This window comes from Meles meles, chromosome 1 (genome assembly GCF_922984935.1).
Source record: "Meles meles chromosome 1, mMelMel3.1 paternal haplotype, whole genome shotgun sequence".
Classification (NCBI taxonomy): domain Eukaryota; kingdom Metazoa; phylum Chordata; class Mammalia; order Carnivora; family Mustelidae; genus Meles; species Meles meles.
Genome location: NC_060066.1, coordinates 197696216 through 197722552, shown reverse-complemented (window position 1 = coordinate 197722552; position 26337 = coordinate 197696216). Strand labels below are relative to the sequence as shown.

Below are 26337 nucleotides of genomic sequence, written 5' to 3'. Positions count from 1 at the left end.
GGGTGTGTAAAATGTTGAAGCTGCTTTGGAAAGCAGTTTGGCAGATCTTCAAAAGGGTAAACATGGAGTTACCCTATGACTCAACAGTTCTACCTATATACCCAAGAGAAATGAAAGCATCTATCCACACATAAACTTTTTTTTTTTTTTTTTTTGTTGGTAATAATTTCTTTATTTATTTATTTTTTTTTTCAGCGTAACAGTATTCATTCTTTTTGCACAACACCCAGTGCTCCATGCAAAACGCGCCCTCCCCATCACCCACCACCTGTTCCCCCAACCTCCCACCCCTGACCCTTCAAAACCCTCAGGTTGTTTTTCAGAGTCCATAGTCTCTCCACACATAAACTTTTTACACAAATATTCATAGCAGCATTATTCATAGTAGCAAAAAATGGAAACAACCCAAATGTTTATCAACTAATGTATGGATGAGTCAGACGTAGTATATCCATATAATAGAATATTATTCCGCAGTAAGAAATGAAATACTAACACCTGTTACAAAATAGTTGAACTTTTAAAACATTTATGCCAAGTAAAGCCAGACACAAAAGGCCACATACTGTATAATTCATTTATATGAAATGTCTAAAATAGGCAGATCCAGAGAAACAGAAAATGAGTGGTTGTCCAAGGCTAGGGAAGTTAGGGTAAATGGAATGTGACTTCTAAAGAGTAAGAGGTTTCTTTTTGTGGTAATTAAATATTCTATAATTGATTGTAGTGATGGTTACACAACAATGGATGTAATAAAAACCATTGCATTGTACACTTCAAGTGGGTGAATTGAATGTTGTGTGAATTTATATTTCAGTAAAGCTGTTTTTCAAAGAAAAGGATAGAAATGTTTGAAAATAGAAATGGGTAAAAAAAAAAAGTTATCTACTGTATTGACCCTTAGACACCTGGCATTTAATAGTTTGATAGCTGTGTGTATATGGCGTGGTGCTCATAAATGTTGAGTAGAACTGAATCATAGATTTTGTTGTAGACAGGACTTTGAAAATCATTTAATCCAGTTCCTTTTTGCTGGTAACAAAAATTCTCCAAGGGGTTAAGTAATTTGCCTAATGTCACACAACTAGTTAGATTCAGGTCTCCCAGCTGTAGTATTTTTTCTGTCACTTCTGTAATCGAGTGTTACTCTCAGTTTAGTTATTTGTTAAGGTTTTGTCTACATTGCAGTCATGGGACCTTTTTCATTTTGACTAAATAGTAGTTCTTTTAAAAATCAAACAATGGTCTAGATTTACCCCTATTGAATTTAGTGACTGTATTTAATTCAGTCACGTTGTTACACAGATTCTGTGTTTTTATTCCTTTGAGGGGGGAAATATATTTCCTGTGTAGTGCATTCTTTTTAAATTGTAGCAGCCTTGATGTGATGCCTTTTTTTTTTTTTTTTTAAAGGATCCAAGGTGGGGCACCTGGGTGGCTCAGTCAGTTAAGAGTCCAACTTTGGATTTTAGCCCAGGTCACGATCTCAGGGTGAGATTATGAGATTGAGCCCTTCATTGGACTCCACATTCAGTGCACTCTGCTCGAGATTCTCTCCTTCTCCCCCCACTTCTACACACACACTCCCTCTAAATAAATAAATAAATAAATAAATCTTTGAAAAAAATAAAGGATCCAAGATGTCCTCTCTGTCATGTTTGTTACGTACAGTGGTCTTTATCTTAACCCTTGCTTCTTGTGTCCATCCATCTAGCTTGGTTTTATTTGGAGCCCAGTTGACAAGAACCCTTATGACTGGTATAAAATATAGTTCATTGTTGCATCTTCTTTTTTTCATTGTTTCATCTTTAAAGTGAACAGGTTTGCTTTTGATTCTACCCTTCATTAAAATGTTTTACCTTGAAGAATTGTAAGGGATGGGGTAGAGGTGGATACTGGCGATGTCAGAAGACTTTCAGCTTTTTGCTAAAGACTGCAATAGTTAACTGGCTTAGTTCAGACTCCCTTACTTCATAAACCTGTAAGGGATATAGACAGAAGTGATCAAGATTTAGTAATAGCTAAATCTACCCCCTCACTAAGAAAGCATGGTTTTTAGAAAGAATTAGGGAGTGTGGCAGAGGGTATGGTTGAAGAGAGGAGAGATTTAGAAATATGAATATCCTTAAAGTGGCAAAATCCCAATATTCTGAGAACTGTATCTTCTCTAAAAATCACATATCCCATACACTGAACTTTGAGTCTTTGAAAATTGTAGAAGGTAAGTGGCCCTTTTGAAAATGAGTGTTGCGGGACACCTGGGTGGCTCAGTTGGTTAAGCGTCTGCCTTCATCTTAGGTGACGATTCAGGGGTTCTGGGATTGAGTCCCACATCAGGCTCCCTGCTCAGCTTCTTCTCTCTCTCCCTCTGTCTCTCCCCCTGCTTGTGCTTGTTCTCTCCCTCTCTCTCAAATAAATAAAATCTTTAAAGAAAAATGAGTGTTGCTGTTTTGCTTCAAAATGTTTCAAAATACAAACCAGACTTAAGGTGTAACTTGACATTTTATAGCAGTTTGTCAGAATTGCCAGTTTTCTGGGTCCCTGAGTGGCTCAGTCAGGTAAGTGGCTACCTTCAGCTCAGGTCATGATCCCAGGATCCTGGGGTCCCTGCTCAACAGAGAGCCTGCTTCTCCCTCTCCCTCTGCCTGCCGCTCTGCCTACTTACGCTCTCTATCTCTCTGTCAAATAAATAAATAAATCCTTTAAAAAAAAAAAATACCAGTTTTCTTACTATAAATAAACTTAATAGAAAAGTGACATGCTGAAAAAGATTTTTATTCTTTTATCAGTGGATCAACCACACTTCTAGAAAATTAGAAGTCCTGGGTCATTTGATACCTTTCCAGGCTTTGGTTTTGGCATTACTACTTTGGGGGTTATGGGCTCAAGACTGAATTTGGTAAGTCTTGAGAGTAGGTGGTGCTGTAGACAGAGAATGGAAGGAGGGGTTGCAAAGTTCGGCACAATAGCAGTCCTTTATATGCTACAACTTCACGATCTTCTGTTCCATAATTATACTTTGAGAGCAGAGACCCTTGGTGAGAGTGAATATTATGGTGCTGTTACAGAGGGTTTCAAGTGGAGAGCTTGCTATTCTTGGAAGTTTTCATCACCACAGTCTACTTTAGCCTGTTGCCTATTCCTATGTATAAGTTATGGGACATCAAAAACTGTGTCCTTAGCCTCTGAAATGTTCTTGGTCCTTAGAAGCAGACACATTTATCAGAAATTACTGTTGTTTTGTTTTAGTATGGCCTTTTATGTATATCCCCAAGATCATCTAAGTGTAGGAAATTAGATAATTTGCCTTATCCCATACATTATAAGGGATAATTTGGCATGTCCATGGTTTTTGTTTTTTATGGGGGGGGTTGTTTCTGTGTTTGTTTTTTAAAAGATTATTTATTAGCGCGTGTACATGGAAGGAAAAGGGAGAGAGAATCTGAAACAGACTCTGTGCTGAGCACAGAGCCTGTTGCAGGGTTTGATCCCTCAGCCATGAGATCATGACCTGAGCCGAAACCAAGAATTGGACACTTAACCAACTGAACCATCCAGGCGCTGCCTTTTTTGTTGTTGTTGTTGTTGTTAAGATTATATATATATTTTTTTAAGATTTTATTTATTTGAGAGAGAGAGCATGAAGGAGGAGAAGGTCAGAGGGAAAAGCAGACTCCCACGGAGCCGGGAGCCCGATGCAGGACTCGATCCCGGGACTCTAGGATCACGACCCGAGCCAAAGGCAGTCGCCCAACCAACTGAGCCACCCAGGCGTCCCTAAGATTATATTTATTCATTTATTTTAGAGACAGCATGAGCGGTGGGGTCGGGGCAGGGTGGGGGGACACCAAGGGAGAAGGAGAGAATCTCAAACAGATTCTGCACTGAGCGTGGAGTTTGATGTGGGGCTCAGTCCCTCAATCCTGACATCATGACCTCAGCCAAAATCAAGACTTGACACTCAACCAGCTGAGCTACCCAGGTGTCCATGGTTTTAAAGAGCTACTTACAAGCCCATATGAGAAGATGGTAGCTGATGTGTAGTAATTCTGGGAAAGGTTATAGTATCTCTCCTCATTAGCTGAGTGTGTTCTGTGTTGGTTGATGGAAAGAAAAAAGAAATGAATTAAATTGGTTGTCCACTCTTCATGGTAGATGTGCTTGGTTTGGAAAGAGTACTGGACATAACTGAAAAAGGAAGATGGGGTGCCTGGGTGGCTCAGTCAGTTAAGCGGCTGCCTTCGGCTCAGGTTAGGATCCCAGAGTCCTGGGATTGAGTCCCACACCAGGCTCCTTGCTCAGCAGGGAGCCTGCTTCTCCCTCTCCCTCTACTTGCCACTGTGCCTACTTGTGCTCACTCTCTATCTCCCTGTCAAATAAATTAAAAGAAAAAAAAGAAAAAGGAAGACATTTATATTCCTTGTCCCCTTACTCAGTTTACTCCCTGCTAAAGGTAACAGGTATGCTTCCTGACATTACTGTCTTGTTTGCTTGCAGCCCACTGCCTTGATGCATTAATTCCGTGACCCTATAGTCTTTTTCAGAGTAGCACTTGAAAGTTGGAAATAATATAGAAATGTGTACCTTCTGTAGCAGGTCTAATGAGAGAGTTGTCCTCCAAAACCAGGGAAAGAGCTAAAGGAAGCAGAAATTGAGTATGAACGAAAAGTGAAAAGTCACAGTTGGATATAAACAAGAGGGAAGTGAAAGGCAAAATATAAAATAGAGGATTTCAGTGTGTACCCACTTGAGAGTGCTCCCTGTGCTAGAGTGAAACCTGAGAGTTACTAAGAATAACTTCACATATCCATCTGCGGTGTGGGGGAGAGAATAGAATCCTGATTCAGATGCTGTACTCCCTGTCCTGGACACAGAGCAGCACTATCTATCCACTTTGCCTGTTCTTTGGGTAGTTCAGATTCATTGCTTACCTTCACTGGGAAGCTTTTGGAGGCCACAGGGAATTCTGGCAGCCCTTGGAAAGAATATTTTTATTGGATTGGATTGTAGCTTGAGAGTTGCCCAGCTCCCAGAAGAGTAGGACCTAATCCATTTCCCTTAAGTAAGTGGTTTTTTGGTTTTTGCTTTTTGGTTTTAAATTAGTTTTTCAGCTTTGTTTGTTGACTGGCAAGATTTTTTTCAAATAAAAAGGACAGAGTGTAAGTTAAAAATAAAGCTAATGTTGCCTTTTGTTGGTTTACCTTGTGAATGGCATTTGAGATCCTAGAATACACGTAACTTCTCAGTTAGGCTGCCTTTCTGCCTGATACTTATGGTGATCGTCTCTATTCTGCTTGGTCTCAGTTAGGAGAAAACATCTGGCATAGCAGCCAAACTCAAGAAATCCTGCTGCTGGGGTGCCTGGGTGGCTCAGTTCTAAAGTGGCTGCCTTCAGCTCAGGTCATGATCCCAGGGTCCTGGGATTGAGCCCCACGTCAGGCTCCCTCAGCAGAGAGCCTTTTTCCTCTCCCTGTGCCTACCGCTCTGCCTACTTGTGCTCTCTGTCTCTCTGTCAAATAAATAAGATCTTTAAAAAAAGAGAGAAAGAAATTCTGCTGCTTCAGTTTTGACTTATGGAAGATTATTCTCTTTGCAGATTTTTGTAGCTCAAGTAGCAGCCCTTCTTTCCAGCCCATCAAAAGCCACATAACCATTCCAACAGCCCATGTGATACCTTCCACTTTGGGGACCTCTCCTGTCAAGCCAAATTCTATACCTGCTGGACTCTCTTCCTCCAAACTCCCTTTGTCAGGGCTGGCTGAAAGTGTGGGGATGACAAGAAATGGAGACCTTGGTGCAATGAAACGTTCTCCTGGCCTGTCTAGAGATTTCATGTATCTTTGTGGTGCTACTGGAGAAAATGGAATTGAACAGTCCTGGTTTCCAACAGTGGGCCATGAAAGAGAAGAGGTGAGGAAGTTTGATATTCCCAGTATGGAGTCTACCCTTAATCAGTCGGCAATGATGGAGACACTTTATTCTGATCCCCACTACCAAGTCCACTTTCACAACCCAAGAGCTGACACGAACAAGGAGTTATACAAAGTGTTGCCTGAGACCAAGAAGGCACCAGGTAGTGGGGTGGTATGTGAGCGGAATGGACCGCACCCTAATAGCAGTGGAGTGCTCCCTTTGGGACTCCAACCTGCTCCTGGCTTCTCCAAGCCTCTACCCTCTCAGGTATGGCAGCCGAACCCTGACCCTTGGCACCCACATGAGCGATCTTGCGAGCTCAGCACTTGTCGGCAGCAGCTGGAGATGATCCGTTTACAGATGGAACAAATGCAGGTAGAGACCCTTCTTTCGTTGGATTTTGTGGGTTCTCTGCAGATCTTAGAACTATATAGGTTTAGTCCTATAAGTCTAAAGAAAACATTTGTAAGAAAGACGGAAGATGTTTACAGATGGGAAATGAGGACTTGTGAATGCCATTGAGTATGTTGATCGTCTAATTAAACACCAGATGGGTCCTCCAGAGTAGAGAGTTACAACAGAAGACCCCAAAAGGTGTGACATTAACCCTGATTGTGTACTTATGTATCAGTAGGCTAGCTACTTTCACATACAGAACCTTAATTTAATCCTTGTAGCACTTTGATGAGGTAAATGTAGAAATTTACCAGGTTCTTAGAATAAGTAATCTGTCCAGGGTCACAAAGCTGGTAAGTAGCAGAGCTAGGGTTTAAAAACGATCTCTGAACCCCTGTGTTTCTTCCATTATACTAATTTTGTGTTTAAAAAAAAAAAAAGCCTTGTGCTGCTTAAGAGTGGGAAGGAAAAAGGTAAGACTTATTCTCCTTTCCTGGTTGGGGAGGACATCTTAGCTCCTGCTTTGCCTCTCTTGCCAGATAATGAAAGATAAGTGACCTTTTCTTAGAAACTAGAGCCTTCATGAGCAGGGAGTGTCCAATTGGCAGAAGTCTCCCTGGCAGGTTCTTTCCAGTCATGCATCAGAGCTAAAATTATTTCATAAACACTGGGCCTCCTCAGCTGAGCCAAAGTTAGCCTTGACTAGAGACCCAGCTGGTTACTGCTCAGGTGCTTTCCAGGTGCCTATGGGTCAAGATCAAGCCCCGCTGGGCCTCCTTGTCTTCCAGCTTCAGAATGGAGCCATCTGCCACCATCCTGCTGCTTTTGCTCCATCACTGCCCACATTAGAACCAGCGCAGTGGATCAGCATCTTAAACAGTAATGAACACCTTCTGAAGGAAAAGGAGCTCCTCATTGACAAGTAAGAGGTCAAGGGGTGCCCTAGTACCAGGCTCTGCTCTCACAGCCCACAGAGGGCACCTAATGAGATCTCTCCAAGGGTAGCACATCCCTCTCTGTTGGGGTCCGCGCTGTCCTTCATGGTAGGGCTAGGTTGACAAGCAACCTAGTTCTGTATTTGAGTAATGGGATAGGCCAACTGTGTATGCTCTGCAGGGACTCTGGGAGTGCCCGAAGCGGGCAGCCAGTCCTTTGTAGCTGATCTTTCCTCATTTCCCCCAAGTCAGCATTCTTATTTGCTCTTCCTCCTTCAGCAAGACAGCACTGTCCCGACGCAAGGCCTTTTTTGGTTTACATAGTATGAATTGTATCCACTTAAGGAAAGTGGGGGCTCATGTTGCCAGGGGGTTAGTGTCAGTACCCTGGACCTCATTCTACTGGCTGTTGCAGGCAGAGGAAACACATCTCTCAGCTGGAGCAGAAAGTACGAGAAAGTGAACTGCAAGTCCACAGTGCCCTTTTGGGCCGCCCTGCCCCCTTTGGGGATGTCTGCTTGCTGAGGCTGCAGGTAAGCATTGGCAGCCAGAATGGCATTCTGGTTGTCATAACTCAGTGTCTTCCCTTTGCTTGCTACAAACTAGGTATCCAGGAGATAGAAAAGGGATCAAGTGATATAAGGTGCCCTTGCCCTTAAAAGGGTAGACATCCTAATTACAAAACATCCTTCATTCTGCCTTTGTGGAGGCAGAAAAGGCTCGAGGGTAGAATCAGTTATGCCTTGGTATCAGGACATACTTGGGGAAAAAAATGAAGGCAGAGCAAGGTACATAGTAAGCTTCTTGAACTGGGTGATGTTCTGATAAGTCTTAATCTACTAGCTGTAGCCAAGTGGAGGGAGAGGCAGAGGTAATGGGATTTAGAGCCATTCTCATTTTTTAATTTTTCCATGTCTAGGAGCAAGTAAAGGAAGCTATATTTTCACTGAGGGCAGTGGCTCCTAGAAAAGCTTGCTTTGCTTACTACTTCTGCAATATGGGCTTTTGAGTGATGAGTATTAAACAGATTATAGTACTGGCTTTGCCACATAGTGGGCCTGTTAAGACGGTGTTCTATCTTACAGAATCAGAATGTTAGAGTGAGAAAGACCCTTATATAAAATCTGGCGTAGTCCTCGAATTTACTGGTGAAAAAATTGCGGCCCAAGAGTGAGGAAGAACTTTTGCCCAAGATCATATAGAGAATGAGTAGAGGAGAAAATGTGAGTGTGCTTCAGAATCACCTGGAGGGCTTGTTGAAACACAGATTGTTGAGGCCCATCACCAGTTTCTGAGTCAGTGGGCTCAGAGTCGGGCGCAAGAACTTTTATTTCTGACAAATCCCCAGGTGATGCTGAAGATGTTAGTCCTAGGACTGCACTGTGAGAAGCACTGCTTGAGGAAATTCTTAGAGAAAGATGATATGTGACCACAAAGTAGATCGAGGATAAGTAAAGTACATGGGACTGTAAGGGTGAGGAACCGTTATATACTGAGAATCTTTATGCAGGAATTGCAGCGAGAGAACACTTTCTTACGTGCACAGTTTGCACAGAAGACAGAAGCCCTGAACAAAGAAAAGATCGATCTTGAAAAGAAACTCTCTGCTTCAGAAGTTGAAATTCAGCTCATCAGAGAATCACTCAAAGTGGCGTTGCAGAAGCACTCAGAGGAAGGGAAGAAACAGGAAGAAAGGGTGAGCTAAGGAGTTGGTAGCTGTCTAATTCAAAAAGGACTTGGCAGTCAGCCTTCTCTTGCCAAACCCTAAGCTGTTTCTGGCCCCCATCCTTGGAACTAGGAGGAACCAGTTGGGTGAGATCCTGCATTGACTTTTCATGCAGGACTGGTCTGTTAGAAATGGCACTCCTCCTTTTTGCTTCATCTCCACAAAACTGCCACAAAGTCCCTCACTGCCCCAGGTTGTGATGGGCCTCCAACTGACCTGGTTAGAAAACCAGCCTGGGCAGTCATACCAGATGGTACTATTGTAAGATGTTTAAACATCTGTGGTAAATTTACATCATTCAGCCTGGTTTTCCCTTATTCTGCCTGAAAAATAGAAAAGAATTCCATGTGTGCAGCCACTTCGGGAATTTTTACATTTTTCCAAGGCCTTAGAGTACGATTGGTCATCATAGAAGGAGCTGATTTAAAATCTTTTGCTTCTGTTTCGTAGCTTGCTGTAATGCAGATGGTCTTGGAACGCCAGTTTAGTAATGTTTAGTTCTGGACCACATGCATCGTGCTCGCTTCAGCAGCACATATACTAAAATTGGACCACATGCATCAAAATCAACAGAGCAGTGCTGCTTGAACTCTAATGTGCTGAAGAATCACTGGATCATCTTGTTTAAAATGCAGATCCAGAGGCACGTGGCTGGCTCAGTTGGTGGAGTGTATGACTCTTGGTCTCGGGGTTGTGAATTTGAGCCCCTCGCTGGGTGTAAAGATTGCTTAAATATAACATCTTTGTTTCTTAAATAAAATAAAACACAGATCCAGATTTAGTACTTCTGAGGTGGGGTGTGCCTGAGGTCCTGCATTTTTATCAAGCTCCCAGGTGTTGTTGGTGCCACTAGTATATCAAGGATTTAGAGGCTTATCTAAGTTAAATAATCTAATACCAATATGTTTATAATAAAATTAGCTCTGTACCCAACCCCACTCTACAAAGATTTCCATCCTTAACTCTTTTTCTCCTGGCATAAACCTCTGTATTTCTGAGAAGTATTCTTGAGGTTTTTGCTGTTTTTGTTTCATGGGTGCAGTATCTTCTCTCTCTGATGATATTGATTATATCTTTTGGGATGTCTGCCTCTGTTTTGATTTCAGAACATGTTCTTTTGTTGAAGTATCTCTCGTGTTAGAGGCTTGGTGATCCTTGAATGAATGGGCAGTCATGTTTAAGAATGAAATATTTAAAAGCTGGATAGGAGCACTGGGTTCATGGTAATTTCCTCGTGGACTGCATTATAGGATAATCAGATTTAGACTGCCTTCTCACTTGGGAACCAACAAATAATAGTATCTGAATGTCTTAAACAACTCTGTCCAGAAAAAAATCAATCTTCAGCCTGTTGCCTAGTTGGGAGGCTAAGGACAAGAATGCTTTTGGCCTTTAGGATCTCAATATTGAGAAGGAGATTAGGCTTAAGAGTACCCCAGTTCTGTACACAGATTTTTACTTACACTTACTTTAAACCCAGTGCTGCACTCTCTCTACTGTGACTGATATCCCTGAGTTTGGAATCTCCCTCATCTGATTTCTCCAGAGAATAAATCTCTACCAGTCTCCTGTTGGGAAAATTTAGGGTAAAAATGGTATCCAGCTAACCTGTATGTAGATTTCCAGTGAGTGCCCTGTTTTCAGATCTATGGCTGATACCTGCTACAGACATACCTGGTACTTCAAATACAGAGGTACTTGTGGTGTTTGAAGGGCACAGTGTTTACCAAGTTGTCTGTAACTCCCACTGCAGGTTATAACTCTTCTCTTAAGTAATTTATCTGCTGTCTTTGATCTTCTATAAACACATTGAAATCTCTCATACCCTTTTGTCTCCTATTAACTTTTTAAAATTAGTATTTTATTTCCTTTCTGTCATTTTAGAGATGTTTTGAAGGGGAGAAGAGATAAACATCTCAGGGTAATCCACCACTTTTTTTTTTTTAAGATTTTATTTATTTATTTGACAGACAGAGATCACAAGTAGGCTGAGAGGCAGGCAGAGAGCGGGGAGGGAAGCAGTCTCCCCGCCGAGCAGAGAGCCCGATGTGGGGTTCGATCCCAGGACCCTGAGATCATGACCCGAGCTGAAGGCAGCGGCTTAACCCACTGAGCCACCCAGGTGCCCAGTCCACCATTTTTTTTAATTTAAAGATTTCCCCAACAGGAGACTGGATATTTATTCTCTGGAGAAATCAGAAGAGGGAGATTTCTCAGGGATATATGCATTTTCAATAAGCTTCCCAGTTGAGTCTGAAGCATATTAAAATGTGGGAATCACTAGTTTAGAGCTTGAAAGCGTGCAGGTTATACCTGGAGTAAAGCCTTTGGCTGATTTTCAGGTATCTACTCTTAGTACTTTCTTATCTTTGGGTTAAATTAGGTCTTTGATTCCTTTTGACATTAGGAGATCTGCCTTTTTCTCTGCTTTCTCTTGCTTCCTTCAGCATCCTTTTTTCATAACCCAAAATAAAAAACATAATAGTGAAGAAAAGTCTCCATTCAGCAAATCTGATGCGTGCCCACTCTGTGCCAAGCATCGTGCTTGGCGCATCATATTGGGACTATGATAATGAGCAAAATAGACACAATTCCTTCTTCTAGAAGTTTAGAGTCTCATTAACCCTTCCAGATGATTGCTTAACTTTTAAATTGTGTGGTGTTTAGGGACACCAGGACAGACCAGACCACTATAAATAGCAAAGACATTCCTATTATTTGGGAAATTCTAAGAGTTTAGAAGTTTTCTCCCCAGCCGGGAACCCAAGACAAAAACCAGACAGATTCTTTTTAACAGATATACCTTATTTTATTGTATTTCACTTTATTGTGTTTCTCAGATACTGTGTTTTTTACAGATTGAAGGTTTTTGGCAACTCTGCTTTGAATAAATCTGTTGGTTCCATTTTTCCAACAGTATTTGCTCGCTTCATGTCTCTGTGTTATATTTTGGTAATTTTTGCAATTTTTCAAACTTTGTCATTATTTTATGTCTGCTATAGTCTGTGATTAGTGATTAAGACTTACTGAAAGCTCAGATGATGAATACTATGTTTTAGCAATAAAGTTTTTTTTGTTTGTTTTGTTTTTGTTTTTTGTTTTTTTTTTTTCCTTCGGATTTATTTTAGAGAGTTGGGGGAGGAGAGGGAGAGAGAGTCCTTTTTTTTTTTTTTTAAGATTTTATTTATTTATTTGACAGAGAGAGAGATCACAAGTAGGCAGAGTCAGGCAGGGTGCGGGGGGAGCAGGCTCCCCGCTGAGCAGAGAGCCTGATGTGGGGCTTGATCCCAGGACCCTGAGATCATGACCTGAGCTGAAGGCAGCGGCTTAATCCATTGAGCCACCCAGGCGCCCCATGGGAGAGAGAGTCTTAAGCAGACTCCGTGTTGAGTGTGGAGCCTAACGTGGGGCTCAGTCTCACAGCCCTGAGATCATAACCTGAGCTGAAACCAAGAGTTGGATGGTTAACCAACTGTGCCACCCAGACGTCCCAGCAATTAAATATTTTTAAAGACATGTACATTGTTGTTCTAGATATAATGCTATTGCACACTTCATAGACTAGAGAATAGTGTAAACATAACCTTTACATGAACTGGGAAGCCAAAAAATTCATTTGACCTGCTTTATCGTGATGTTTGCTTTGTCACAGTGGTCTGGAACCAAACCCGCAGTGTTGCCCAGTTATGCCTATATATAGAAGTGCTACCAGTTTTTAAAAACTGCCCAAGGAGCCCTCCTTCCCTACCCTTGATTGGAAAGTTCAGGTGTGTTAACTCTGCAGTTTATGCCCTAATCTTAAATGGTAAAATTTGATCACCTCCCTGCCTTCATTGTAGTAGAACATTTACAGTCCTAAGGGCAGAGACAGTGATCACTTCAGAAAAAATGTGATGTTCAGGGACACCTGGGTGGCTCAGTTGGTTAAGCATCTGCCTTCGGCTCAGGTCATGATCCCAGCGTCCTGGGATCGAGTCCCACATTGGGCTCCTTGCTCGGCGGGGAGCCTGCTTCTCCCTCTGCCTCTGCCTGCCACTCTGTCTGCTTGTGCTCACTCTCGCTCCTCTCTCTCTCTCTGACAAATAAATAAAAAATCTTAAAAAAACAAAACAAAACAAAATGTGATGTTCAGAGTCCTAGAGGAATCAGTGGAGACAGATTCTTGATACTTCTTTCCCTAGGTAAAGGGTCGTGATAAGCACATCAATAATTTGAAAAAGAAATGTCAGAAGGAATCAGAACAGAACCGGGAGAAGCAGCAGCGTATTGAGACCTTGGAGCGCTACCTGGCTGACCTGCCCACCCTGGAAGACCATCAGAAGCAGAGCCAGCAGGTAGCAGCAATATCTGGGCATACCTGGGACAAGCAGGGAGTAGCCAAGCAGGGGCACTGTCTCAGCCTCTCCTTTACACAGTTACACTGTGGTTTCCTGAAAGGAAAAACCCAAAGGAGTCATGTCCAGACTCACATGTGTCAAGTTTGCAACTCAACTGCAAAGTTTTTGGGATACCCAGACAGTCTTCCTTGGCTTGTTGACCTAAGCATGGGATCTTACCTCTCAGCTTAAGGATTCTGAGTTGAAGAGTACAGAACTGCAGGAGAGAGTGACCGAGCTGGAGATTTTGCTGGAGGAGACCCAGGCAGCCTGCAGAGAGAAGGAGGTTCAACTGGAAAGCCTAAGACACAAAGGAGCAGAACTCTCCACTAAACATAGGTAAATACCCCAGTGTGGCTGAGGAAAGGAGCAGAGCTAAGTTTACCCCACTCACTACCTGTGTGACTTTGGGCAAATCACTTTACTTTTCTTTGGAATGTGAGTAACAGGAAAGCTGCTTATGGGTAAGGAATAGGTCTTTGAGATGGAGAGGGGAGGATGTAGTGGTGCAGTGGGGGCTTGTTACTATATCCTTTGGAAAGTCCAACCTAGTGCCCTGGCATAATACTGGGTAATAATTTCTGAGTTTGTATGTGTTGAATGAAGGGAACCACTTTATAAACTGGGAAATTAGCTATCTGTATATTTGCAAAGCAGATCCTGGTGTTAAGAACTGGGAAAGGAGGGGCGCCTGGGTGGCTCAGTGGATTAAGCCGCTGCCTTCGGCTCGGGTCATGATCTCAGGGTCCTGGGATCGAGCCCCGCGTCGGGCTCTCTGCTCCGCGGGGAGCCTGCTTCCTCCTCTCTCTCTGCCTGCCTATCTGCCTACTTGTGATCTCTCTGTCAAATAAATAAATTAAAAAATCTTAAAAAAAAAAAAAAAAAAAAAAAAAGAGCTTACATCTTAAAAAAAAAAAAAAAGAACTGGGAAAGGAGGGGGTTATCTACATTTTGAAGGTTATAAGATAAAGGCTACCAGGAACATCTGTTTCTCTTCAGCCCTAGGGATTATTCTCGATGGTCACACAGGTTCTAAGAACAAAACAAGATGCCATAATGTACTCTCTCAGGGTGTCTTGAGAGCTTCTTACATATTAGTTGCAGTTTCTGTAAATGTGATGGCTGTGTTTCAACAGCCTCTTGAACCAAATCCAGTTTCTAATGGGGTGGATTGGATTTCTCATCCCATATTCTATCACAGTGGCCCTGTTTATCTCAGCAAATGAACCATGATGAAAGTGATTTTGGGGATCTGTTGGAGGAGACCATTGGTTGGAGTCAAAAGAGAGGTTGGGGTCAAAGTCGACTCTGCCCTAGACTTTGTGTGCCAAGAAAAAAGGTTTTTTTTTTTTGTATTTTCCAAAATTTCTGTAGTATACATGTATGACTTTTATAATCTAAATACATGTGATGAATGTTTATTTTTAAATATCAAAACAAATATAAAAGAGCTTTGGACGGGTAGAGAATTGGTGGCACATTAGATAGATGCTGGTCTCTAGGGAAGGGAACTAACGCATTAGGCAGCTTGTGTTGACACACCCTATGTTATAACAGACCTAACATTATGCCCAGCTACAAGTTGGAAGCACCTAAGTGTCTTGCCCAAAATATACAGTAAATAATGGAATCAGGAGTCAAAGCCACATCCGTCCGACTAAAATTCTTAAAGAGGTCCCTGTTTTTCAGCCTGCAAGATAAGCAGAGTGTGGAGGAGGCCAGTGGAGAAGGTCCAGCCCAACAGGGAGAAGGTCCAAAGGTGGAAATGGAGTCCTGGCAGAAAGAATGTGATTCCCTTCGAAAGGTGACAGAGCATGTCCGGGCAGCAATAGAGGGCAGGCTGAGAGGAAAGAAAAGATTGTGTACTGGGAAGGAACCATGAGTTTCTCGCCCTGGGCCAGAGCTTTCCTCCCTTTTCTGAGAAGTCACCCCTGCATAATCTTTGCATTTAGGGATTTATCCTTGTGACAGGCAAGCAGAGTTAGGGGAGGATATGCTTCTGAATGTCCAAACTAGATGCTCCAAAATGGTGCATTGAAGCTTGGTGCATTTCATTCATGTTTAGGCCCCGTACAGGCCTGTTGCATTGGGCAGAGTTCTAACCAGTGAGGTGGCCCTAATTCAGCAGAGAAGAAAGTCTCCAAATGAGACTGATGTCAGATTAGCAAAAAAGAAGACCCAGAAATGGTTCAGGGAATACCTGAGGTCTCAGAAGACAGGAAACTGGGCCTGTTCAGGTTCTCTCCTTAGTCAGTGTGACCAAAGCTATAAATAATAGCATCCATCACAGCCCTGGATAGGATAGATTTCATTAAACTGAAGTTTTAGTCATGTCCTTTACTAAAGAACCAAAATATACTCTGGTTATATTTGAAGTTCATTCCACCCATTAGGGTGGGATCCCCCTGCCCCACAGTAGTGGTTATAGGTCCACACTACATTCCTGTTTAAACCTCTTTGTGAGTAGAACACAGAAGTGTGAAGCTAGTTAGCTGGGATAGCGAGTCTGGGTTATACTTCTGTAAGTAGGACTAAATGGTCTTCACCCTGGTTTCACTATTGATTGCCTATAGCCAGTGGGCTGATAGCCAGACTACAGATCCTTGTGTAGCTTCTTGCAGTCCAGCCTCACCATCAGCCCGTGCTTATAGCCTTCTTGATAACTCTGCCTTTCAGATTGTGGAGAAGCAACAGCAGAAGATGGATCAGCTGCGTTTACAAGTACAGGTGAGCTGGTGTCCTTGTGATGTGGTACGCAGGACTTGATGGAATCTCTAGAATTTAGCCAACTCTTTAGTCTGTGTCATACAGTTTGCTCAGTGTTGGGAGTATAGCAAGAATGAGACCTGATCAGTGCTTTTCGCCTACAGTCATTGTTGGGAGGGGATTTTAGCACAGTCTTGTGATCTCAATGTCCATGTTACTTTGGGGGAACATGGAAGAGTCAGTCAGAGCAGGGGAGGTTAAAGAAGGATTTCTGGAGGGCGCCTGGGTGGCTCAGTGGGTTAAAGCCTCTGCCTTCGGCTCGGGTCATGATCTCAGGGTCCTGGGATCGAGCCCTGCATCGGGCTCTCTGCTCGGCAGGGAGCCTGCTTCCCCTTCTTCTATTTCTGCCTGCCTCTCTGCCTACTTGTGATCTCTGTCTATCAAATAAATAATAAAAATATTTTAAAAAAAAAGGATTTCTGGAGATGATGAGCCTGGAATGAGGAGGAAGAGTTAGCCAGGCAGAGAAGAAGAGCTGGATAGGTTGGTTTTGGAATTCCAGATAGAAGGAATAGTACTGATGGGAACATGGAGGCATGAAACAGTTTGCACACAGAGCGGCAAGCAGTTTGATATTGTCGAAGTAAGGTGGTGAATAGCAGCTGGGCTACCGGAGGGCTTCATCTTTCCAACTGAGTTTGCTTTTATTCTTTTGATAGGTGATAGGAATCTACTATAAAGATGTATTTGTTTATTTCAGAGATTTATTTATTTATTTATTTCATAAGCAGGGGGAGGGGCAAAGGGAGAGGGAGAGAGAATTTCAGGCAGGTTTCCCACTAAGTGTGGAGCCTAATGCGGGGCTCAATCCCAGGATCCTGAGATCATGATTTAAGCTGAAATCAAGAGCCAGATGCTTAACTGACTGAGCCACCCAGGTGCCCCATGGGAATCTAGTATAGAATTTAATTTGGATGTGATGTAATTAGGTTTGCAACTCAGGCTTGAGTGTGGAAAGAAGAGTAGCATTTGGCGAGAAGCAGGGCTGGAAGCTGGAGGAATATTGCAAATCCTGGTGAGAAATGAAGGAACCTGGCATAAGGCAGCATAACGAGGAGATGTGAGGGAACAGATTTAAATGAATTTTAGAAGGTAAAATTGAGAGGAATCAGTGATTGACAAGATGTAGGGAGTTAAAGAATAAGGAAAAATTAAAGATGACTCTTGGTTTCTATTCTTGGCCAGAGTGTGTGTGTGTGGCGGGGCAGGGGTGTGTCCTTAATTGGATTCTCCCAAGAAATCCTAGGTAGGTATAAATAAAAAATCTTAAAACAAACAACAACAACAAAAAAGGTTGGGGGGTGCCTGGGTGGCTCAGGAAGGCTCAGGAAGCCTCTGCCTTCAGTTCAGGTCATGATCCCAGAGTCGTGGGATCGAGCCTCACATCAGGCTCTCTGCTCAGCAGTAAGCCTGCTTCCCTTTCTTTCTCTGCCTGCCTCTCTGCCTACTTGTGATCTCTGTCTGTCAAATAAAGAAATAAAAAAATCTTAAAAAAAAAAGAAAGAAAAAGAAATCCTAGGTAAAGCAGGTTCACTCAGGTTGTGTTTGGACTCCAAAAGAGTTTTTCACATCAAAACAATTGAAATAGGGGCACCTGGGTGGCTCAGTGGGGTAAGCCTCTGCCTTCGGCTCAGGTCATGATCTCAGGGTCCTGGGATTGAGCCCCACATCGGGCTCCCTGCTCAACAGGGAGCCTGCTTCCCCTCTCTCTCTCTGACTGCCTTTCTGCCTGCTTGTGATCTCTGTCTGTCAAATGGATGGATAAAATCTTTAAAAACAAACAAACAAACAAAAAAACAATTGAAATACATTCACTCTGAGAACAGCTCAAAGCTGCAGTTCTGCCTTTGCCATCATGTGGGTCAGGCTGTGTCTGTCTGGTTCCCCTATTTCCAGTCCTGTAAGGATAGTCCAGCCTAGTGAGTGTTTATACCCATTTAAAATCCCAGATTCTTGGTAGAGTTTCTAATGGATCTCAGATACATTTCCTGGAACCCACAGGTTCCACAAAGTTTGAAAAAGCCCAACATTTAAGTGGTACATTTACCCATGGTGAAATTCCTCGGGCAAATTAAGGTATCAGGTGAATTTGCTGGAATCAGGTAGATTCAAAATGGCCACCTAGGGTATTTCATGGTAATGAGATGTTCTTTGGCAGTTACATTTTTTTATTAATACAAAATTGAAAATTCAGAAAACTTTTAAATACTTGATTCAAATAAGTTTCAAAATTGGGGGAGGGAATTGGAATGAATAGAATGAAAGGCAAAAAATTAGCAAACATAAATACCTCCCTCTCCCTGACCCTGACCATCCGTACACAAACACACACTCTTCATCCCTCCCTCCCTCCCTCCCAACTAGATTAGGTGCCTGTGGGAGTGCTCTCCTTCCCTTTATCTCTGTCAGAAGCATTTAGTATGCAGTATTCTCAAGGGCTTTGGCTATGAGCTCCTCAAAGACAGGTATTGTTTGTATCCTCAGTATCCTCCGTGAGTGTCTGAGTGTCGCAGTAACTGCTCCGTAAATACTGAGCTGAACTGAGTGGATATTCCCTGCCCTCAAGAAAGTTATGGGGGTGGGTAGGAATCACATGCACAGCCAACGAATGTACAAATGAACCATGACAGAGGTATGAGTAGCAGGGTGAGAGTACGATTAATAGGATCTGATTTGCAGATAGAGGAAGGCTCAGGTGGGCCTTGAGGATTTCCTGGGTGACAGGCCGGGAAGAGTAGCCTGCGCAAAGGGGAAGGAGAGTACACAACAGCGTTGCCGCTGGAGCCTTTGGGAATGGAGGCTTTCAGTCATTTGATGTGACTGGAGTGGAGGCTGTGGGGAAGGTAGAAAGACATATGGCTAGAAAAGTAGCTAAGGGCCAAACTGGCCTGGAATGCCCTGCTGAGAAGCTGGCCTCTAGTGAGTACATGGTCAGTGACTACAGGAGGGTTTCAAAGGGAAGTAGCAGATCAGGGCTGTTCTAAGGTCATCTCCCAGCAGTGTGTGTGTGGTGGGGTGGGGCTTTACTGTGTAGTCCAAGCCAGAGGTGATACGGTCTGAACCAGATTTGCTGCTACTCCTGTGTAATCCTACCATTCAGACCCTAGAGCAAGAAGTGGCTCAGGAAGAAGGAACAAGCCAGGCCCTGAAAGAGGAGGCCCAGCGGAGGGAGACAGCTCTGCAGCAGCTACGCACAGCCGTGAAGGAGGTGAGCGGCATCAGCTTCGCTTCTGGGTACTGCCTCCACAAACCTGATTGCTCTGTGAACCACGCCCCCCATCCCTACTTCCACAAGAGCCCTCATGTCTGACAGTCCCTCCTGAGGTTTTTTGGCAGAAGAATGGGAAGGGACATTGCACTATCCTTTATATTAAAGGTCCTAAGCCCATCTTGGACTGGCCATAATTACCCAGGAATGCTTTTTGGATGTGAGAAGTCTGTCTCTCTCCCTTTGTCTTTCTGTAGCCACAGGTTTGTGGGGTTGGGGAGGAAGGGTTCAAGAAGACTTGAGAGCTTGGTGTCCTCATGGAATAAACAGAGCCGTCAGCAAGGGGTGACCAAGTTCACTGACCTACAAAGGAATCTCCGAGCTGGGATTGTCACATGGCGCAGTGAGGGCGAAGGGCTGGGATTGGAGAAGGAACTGTATTCAGTGTCTTTGAATCAGAATAGAGGTAGGGAGGGGAGAGTGGGTTAAGGTGTTAAGGGAGAGGGAGGGAAGGAGACACGGACATACATTGAGTAGCTGGTCTTCATAGAGAAGCCTGACTCCACTGAGGTGAAGGTGTGAAAAGGCAGGCAGGACACATTCTAGCACTGTGTTCTCCAGCTTTCTGGTTTCTCCAACCCCCACCCAGTGGCTGGCTGCTAGCTGTGTTGTCTTTCCTGCCCCCTTTATTCCTCTAACACACTCTGATCAGGCTGGCCGGTGGCCACTTTTGTCAGGGTGGCAGGGAGAGATTGAAACCAGTGTCTCCTCAGATTTCACAGTTCACGTTAAGCCTTCTCTAATAGCCTGGTTAACAGAGTTGGCTGAGGGACTGGCTTCAGATAGAGTTCCGAGGGGCGGGAGTATCTTCTCTGGTTCCTGAACAGAAACCTGGAGGCTGGTGACTCAGAGTCTGCTGGGGAGTGGTTTCCTCTCCAGTGCTGGAACCCTACAGGCCCGACCTACCTACAGGAGAATTTAGGCCCAATTTTGGGATTGGAGGAGAGCTAAGCCTGTTGGTAGGGGGTAGGAGGGGGGTATCGCCTGTGACTCATACACAGCCACACACAGGTACAGATATTCTGCCCTTCCCTGGGCATGGTTTAACATGTTTGCCCATCTATCTGCTCAGCTTTCAGTGCAGAACCAGGACCTGATTGAGAAGAATCTGACACTCCAGGAACACCTGCGCCAGGCCCAGCCAGGGTCCCCGTCTTCACCAGACACAGCCCAGCTGGCATTTGAGCTGCACCACGAGTTGGCCAGTTGCCTTCAAGATCTGCAGGCTGTCTGTAGCATTGTGACCCAGAGGGCCCAGGGCCATGACCCCAATCTCTCCCTGCTCCTGGGCATTCACTGTGAGTCTTCAGGCCGGTCTGGGACACAGGAAAGGGTGGCTTTCATTGTCTTGTCACCCCTACCCAACTTTCCTATCATTATGGTAATGTGTGAACAAGGCTTTGTAGGCCTGGTCACTGCCGGCTGGGAGTTAACTAACATGTTTAGCAGAGTAGACAGTAAATCTGTTTTGGAAACAGATTGGATACCTGAAGGCAGAACAAACAAAAAATGGCCCTGAGGCAGCAAGTTTTCAGCCCACTATTCCATTTGCTTTTATAAAAGCATGCTGTGTCCTGGGATACCTGGGTAGCTCAGTGGGTAGCTCGGTGGATGAAGCATCTGACTCTTGATTTTGACTCAGGTCTTGATCTCATTCAGGGTCATGAGTTCAAGCCCAGCATGGAGGCTACTCGAAACAATGTGCCATGTCCCCAGATCATGGGCCTCAGAGAACTACTTATCCATACTGTCCCCTCCATGAAAGCACCCCCTAACTGACTCACTAACATTCTCTTGAAATGCTCTCCTACTCAGCTACACAGCACCCGGGGACTCAGCTGGATTTGCAGAAGCCGGATGTGATCAAGAGGAAACTAGAAGAGGTTCAACAGCTGCGCCGCGACATCGAGGACTTAAGGACCACCATGTCAGACAGATATGCCCAGGATATGGGAGAAAACTGTGTTACACAGTGAAGAATGCTGGGGGTGGCACACGCTCTGTTCCCCCAGGGAAGATCTGGTCTGCTGAGCGCCAGTCTGCCCAGGTTCTGCCCTGACAATCTCTTGCCTCCGGTCTGCTGCTATTCCCAGAGAGAAGGGGTGAAGGGGGTTAAGAACCTGCATCTAGGGCCGTGGGCTTATTAAGGAACTGTGCCTGCCCTGCCCCACACTGGCTTTGCATTGTTGGGTTGCATTTGTCCTGTCATCTGAATTTACCCTTTGAGGGTGAGTTACTAATTAACTTCTGCAGGTTACCTGATAAGTCCTCACAGACTGTTCCAGCCCCTGGCTGATGTCAAAGTTAAACAGGCTGCTCAATTCCCTTTTCCATCCTCTGGGATGGATCCGTATTCATTCCCACTCCATATCTTGGTCCGGCTGATGGCCAGAGTTCAGTAGAAGGGCACGGAAAGTCTGAGTACCAGTCATGATGGCCATGTGAGAATTCTCAGGCCAGTAGGCTAGTCTGCCTGGGATCTGAGCTGGCTTTCTTGGGTGTTTTTAGGCCCACTGCTGCTTCCTCAGGGCTCTTGTTCTCACAGACACCTCAGGGTGATCTGTTTATTAGCAAAGTACCCACTAGAATTGGCCTAAGGATTCTATCCAGGCCTCCTCCATCTGTGCTGTCGTGCCAGTTTACAGGATGCCCCACTCTCTGGCTGCCCTATCGTTTGGGGGCCTGGCCACATGGTTAGCACAGCTCCCTTCTCTTTTGTTCTCGGGCCAGTCAGGTAGCCCCCTTGCAAACTCATCTTTATAGTTCTGGATTTGAGCAGGATTTTCCCCTAGAATACCACGGGGCAATTGTCAAGCTGCTCACCTCCTCCTCCTGGTGTTTAAGGGCTGGCGTCCAGCCCTGACTTGTGCCTCTCTTTTGTTTGTGGGCAGGGTCCTTTCCCTTTCTTGCTCCGTGGCTTCTTGAGAGTTCAGAGTACCCAGTATGGTTTGGCTCTAAGGTATAGCTTATTTGCCAGACAGCCAATATTGTTTGGGGCCTTTGGACCTGGTTTCTCTTGCCTCCTCATTTAGGGAGCATCTCACAACACAATTGTTTGTATCTGGTTGTTGGGCTGGCCCCAGGCCTGCACTAGAGCTGGAGCCAGGTCAGCCGGGCCTTGGAAGGGTGTGCAGGAACACTGAGCAATCCCAGAGCCAGCCACCAGGAGTTTGTTGGTAAGCCTTGAGCAGTCAGAGAAGCATCCTGAACCTCACTCTTGGGTCTGAATGAGACTCCTTAAGTGTTTTTACAATTCTGTGTCTTATTTATGGAGTGATGTATCCCTTCCATTCAGAACAGCCCCGCCCAGCTGTCCCCCTCAGCCTCTGGGCTCCTTCCTGCCTCCTAAAAGCAGAGCTGCCTGGTTGGTCTCCACCCTGTGTTGGGAGCCCAGCCACCATGCTCACGGGTATTTTTCCTCAAAGTTTATAAGCAGTTATTTATATGAATCCTTGTTATGTCATCTGGTTTGTATTGCCTATTTTGATTACAAAATAAAATATTTAACAAACTCTTCAGTTTTCCATCACCATCATCACCATCCCTTACTCCACCCTTCATTTTGGCTTGTTGGGGCCAAGGGCTGGGTGTTCAGCCAAGTTCCCCAGATGGCAGCAAAGAGGAACCTTTGGCAGGTCCAGCCTCACGGCTGTTTCTACCACTTCCGCTCCTCTGTTCTCTGTGGGGACAAATAAGAGCTCTTCCCACACGACTTTCAATTGGGTGAAGGTGCCCCGAGTCATTGAGCAAGTCTGTCATTGGAAAGCGTTTCCGTAATCTTCTGAGAGGAAGTCAGCTGCCTCTAGGTTGCTGTGAGGAGGTGGCTTCTCTGGATCCAGGCAGGGCACTGTTTGCTTTAGGGAGCTCGGGTTATCTTCCTGGGCTGCCATTCAAGCCCTGGACGTGGGGAGGACTTGTGAGGGGAATCCTGTCCCACCCCAGCCAGCCAGCCAAGCCTCCAGATTGGTTGCTAGAGACTGCTCCCTCTGAACCCTTCCTATTTTTTCTGGGAGCAGGAGCAGCTTTAGAATGCCATCTGGAGTCGAAGTTGAGCTAGGGCCACCCTAAGATCATCTGTGAATATTTCACGAGGGTGGGCTGGGCTCTCAGGAGTGCTGGCCAGCCTCTGCCTCCACCCTTTCTAGAGCTAGCAGCCTCTTACCTAGGCCTCCATCTGGTGCCTTGAGGGTGTGGCCCTGTCTCTGGCCACCACCCTTCCTTGTCTAAACCTGCCTGAGTGGAGAGGGACTTTTGGGGAAATCTCGGGGCGGGGGGGGGGGGGGGGGGGGGGGAGGCTGTCCCTGTTTTGGTGTACACGGGGTTAGCCAAGTGTGAGTGTCATCCTGGGGACTGTGGGAGGGGGTCCCTTAGAGTGAGGTCCCCTAGCCAAGGCACTGTACGTTCGAAAACGGCCCAAGCCTTCAAAGCTCGGAGCTGCGCTGCGCTATCGTGGCACCAAGGGGTGGGTAGCTGGGTGCAGCTAGCCCGGGGGAGGCTGAGGAGGCGGCCTTTGCCACACCCTCACCCTCCCTTCCCCGGCCTTTCCGGCTACCCAGGCAACTCCCCAGCCTCACACTGAGCCCCAGATCTGGGGAAAGCCGACTGGGGCTACCTCGCTGAGCCCTGGGGTCCTTGGCGCGCCCGGCCACTGAAGGGGGAGGGGTGGGGGACCGCGGCGCGCAGGGCGGGGTCGCGCAGGCTCCGCCCCGGCCGCACGCCTACCCGTGCCGCCCATTGGTCCCGAGAGCGGTGACTCGCGGGCTGAGCAGGAAGGAAACCGCTCCCGAGCGCCGCGGCGTCGTCTTTAGGCCGTGCAGTTCCCGCTACAGCCGTCCGTCCGCCTGTCGGCTTGCCCGTCCACCCGCAGCATGAGCGGCCTGCGCGTCTACAGCACGTCGGTCACCGGCTCCCGCGAAGTGAGTGCACGCCTGGGCCGCGCTGGCGGGGAGCGCCGCCGGCGCAGTCTGGGCGCTACGGCCCGGCGCCCGAGACCCACCCCCTGGGCGGGGTAGGACGGGGCGGGGGGTGGGGGGGCGACGAGGTGCGGGACTCGGCCTCTGGGGTCCGGTCCCGAGGTGGGCTCCAGACTCGAACCCCTCTTTTGGACATCCTGGAGCCTTAGCAGCCCCAGCACGAGCTGCCCACGCCCATCTCGTTGCTCCCACACGCACTCCCTGCAACCCCACTACCACCCCATCACGTCCTGATGGTGCCCTTCATCTCTTCCAATTTGTGTGTACCTGGGTGGGGGCGGCCCCTTACCAGCCTCCACCCAAGCGTGCCCTGCCTTCCCCTCGCTGAGCTCCTCTCTCCCCCTCCCCCCCCCCCCAACTTTATCCCACTTCCCTTCTTCGTTCTGACTCTCCTCCGCATGGTGGTCCCTCTCATCCTCCACCATCGCAAGCCTGACTCATTGTCCTAACTCCCTAGTGGCCAGAATGCTGGCCCAGGCTGTGGAGGGGGACAAAAACTACTGGCCACAGCCTCTATCTTTCTGCCCAGGGTTCCCCCGGCAGCCCTCCAGCCTGCTCACTAACCCCTGCCCGCCCTCTACCCCCAGATCAAGTCCCAGCAGAGCGAGGTGACCCGCATCCTGGATGGGAAGCGCATCCAGTACCAGCTAGTGGACATCTCCCAGGACAACGCCCTGCGGGATGAGATGCGAGCCCTGGCGGGCAACCCCAAGGCCACCCCACCCCAGATTGTCAACGGGGACCAGTACTGTGGGGTATGGGCCCTGGGGGCTGGGAGTGGGGAAGTGTAGGAGGACTTCTGAGTCAGAAGTCAGAGTCAGACCTGAGACAAAAATGCCAGCACTCAGGTGACCACCTCTCCCCTCCCCTCCCCTCCCCTAGGACTATGAGCTCTTCGTGGAGGCTGTGGAACAAAACACACTGCAGGAGTTCCTGAAGCTGGCCTGAGCCCGCTGGACTCCCGTCACCACATGCCCCCCAGCCACTGCCCGGCCATGAAGGACCTTATGACCAACTCTTGTTATCCTAAAACCTTCTGACCTTGGAATCTTTCCCCCCAACCCAAGCCCCTTCTCCTCCCCTCTCTCTTCAAAGGCAACATTCCTTACCCACTAGTTTCAGAAATTGTCTTAAGCAACAGCCGAAGTGCTGGCTGTCCTCAGCCAGGCCCTGAGGCTGCCACCCTGCCTAGCACTGGCTGATGGGCACCTTTGCTGGTTCCATTAGCCAGGGCTCTGCCAAAGGCCCCGCATTCCCCGTCCTGGGAGCACCCTAGAGACAATTAAATGTCCCATTCCACTGACAGCGTGTCTGTTTGATATGATCTGGGCTCTTGCTCTGAGCAAGGCTGGTAGATGGGACTGTGCTGAGCCTGTGCTCCGGAGGGCAGCTCGCCTGAGCAGTCTCCCGTGTGGTACCCGTGTGTGTGAGTGTACGCGTCTGTGGGTGTATGTCTGGCACATGCATAACCACGCGGCCCTGTGTTTCTGGAACCAGTGTGGGTGGGTCACCTCCCGATTCACATGCAAGTGATGGTGTCTCGACACACCCGGCTTGGTGAGTGTGGCACATCTATGTGCCAGCCGGTAAGGTAATGTGTCTGTGCCATGTGGCCACTGACCGGAGCTCCAGCAGACTGGCTCTGAGCGCATGTGTCATGGAAGTGGGTTCACCCAGTTTGGGAACAGTGCAGAGTGCAGAGGCTTTGTGCAGAGTGTTGAGGAAGTGTCCCCATCTGCGAACAGGGATCCACCGCTGGCACACTCGCACAAGAGGTTCTTCTAGCCCGCCGAGGCTGAGCTGGAGCCCGCCTTCCCTCCACTGGATCTGCTTAGCCCTTCTGGGAAGAAAGAGGAACCTAGAGGACAAAGACCCAGCGTCCAGGCCTGCCAGCTGGGGCTCAAGTTACAGAGGGGGCGGGTCGGTACCGCCCCCTGCCCCAGCCTAGCTGGGCCCCCGGCCTTCCCTGGCGCCCAGCGGGTCT

General features: G+C 46.6%; 2 protein-coding genes across 4 annotated transcripts in view; both read left to right on the top strand.

Annotated features, from left to right (window-relative positions):
- CEP85 (centrosomal protein 85) overlaps positions 1-22861 on the top strand; it is a 34924-nt gene extending 12063 nt beyond the window's left edge. For 2 of the 3 annotated variants that reach the window (XM_046019989.1, XM_046019999.1), the window contains exons 4-14: positions 5597-6288; positions 7098-7231; positions 7660-7777; positions 8755-8940; positions 13152-13304; positions 13534-13685; positions 15036-15150; positions 16023-16073; positions 19213-19320; positions 20453-20678; positions 21196-22861. In XM_046019989.1, coding sequence (XP_045875945.1) covers positions 5597-6288; positions 7098-7231; positions 7660-7777; positions 8755-8940; positions 13152-13304; positions 13534-13685; positions 15036-15150; positions 16023-16073; positions 19213-19320; positions 20453-20678; positions 21196-21356 — 2096 coding nt within the window. In that variant the 3' untranslated portion in view covers positions 21357-22861. The remainder of the gene's footprint in view (positions 1-5596; positions 6289-7097; positions 7232-7659; positions 7778-8754; positions 8941-13151; positions 13305-13533; positions 13686-15035; positions 15151-16022; positions 16074-19212; positions 19321-20452; positions 20679-21195) is intronic. The other variant, XM_046020007.1, reaches the window with a different exon arrangement.
- A 1242-nt stretch (positions 22862-24103) lies between these two features.
- SH3BGRL3 (SH3 domain binding glutamate rich protein like 3) lies at positions 24104-25656 on the top strand. Its single transcript, XM_046020020.1, has 3 exons — positions 24104-24296; positions 24941-25108; positions 25236-25656. The coding sequence occupies exons 1-3, from the start codon at positions 24249-24251 to the stop codon at positions 25299-25301; spliced, it is 282 nt and encodes a 93-aa protein (XP_045875976.1). The 5' UTR covers positions 24104-24248; the 3' UTR covers positions 25302-25656.
- Positions 25657-26337: the final 681 nt, after the last annotated feature.

Coding starts and splice junctions, on each gene's coding strand:
- SH3BGRL3 (XM_046020020.1), top strand. CDS start 24,249: ATGAGCGGCCTGCGCGTCTACAGCACGTCGGTCACCGGCTCCCGCGAA. Junction 24,297..24,940: donor CGGTCACCGGCTCCCGCGAA/GTGAGTGCACGC, acceptor CTCTACCCCCAG/ATCAAGTCCCAGCAGAGCGA. Junction 25,109..25,235: donor ACGGGGACCAGTACTGTGGG/GTATGGGCCCTG, acceptor CCCCTCCCCTAG/GACTATGAGCTCTTCGTGGA.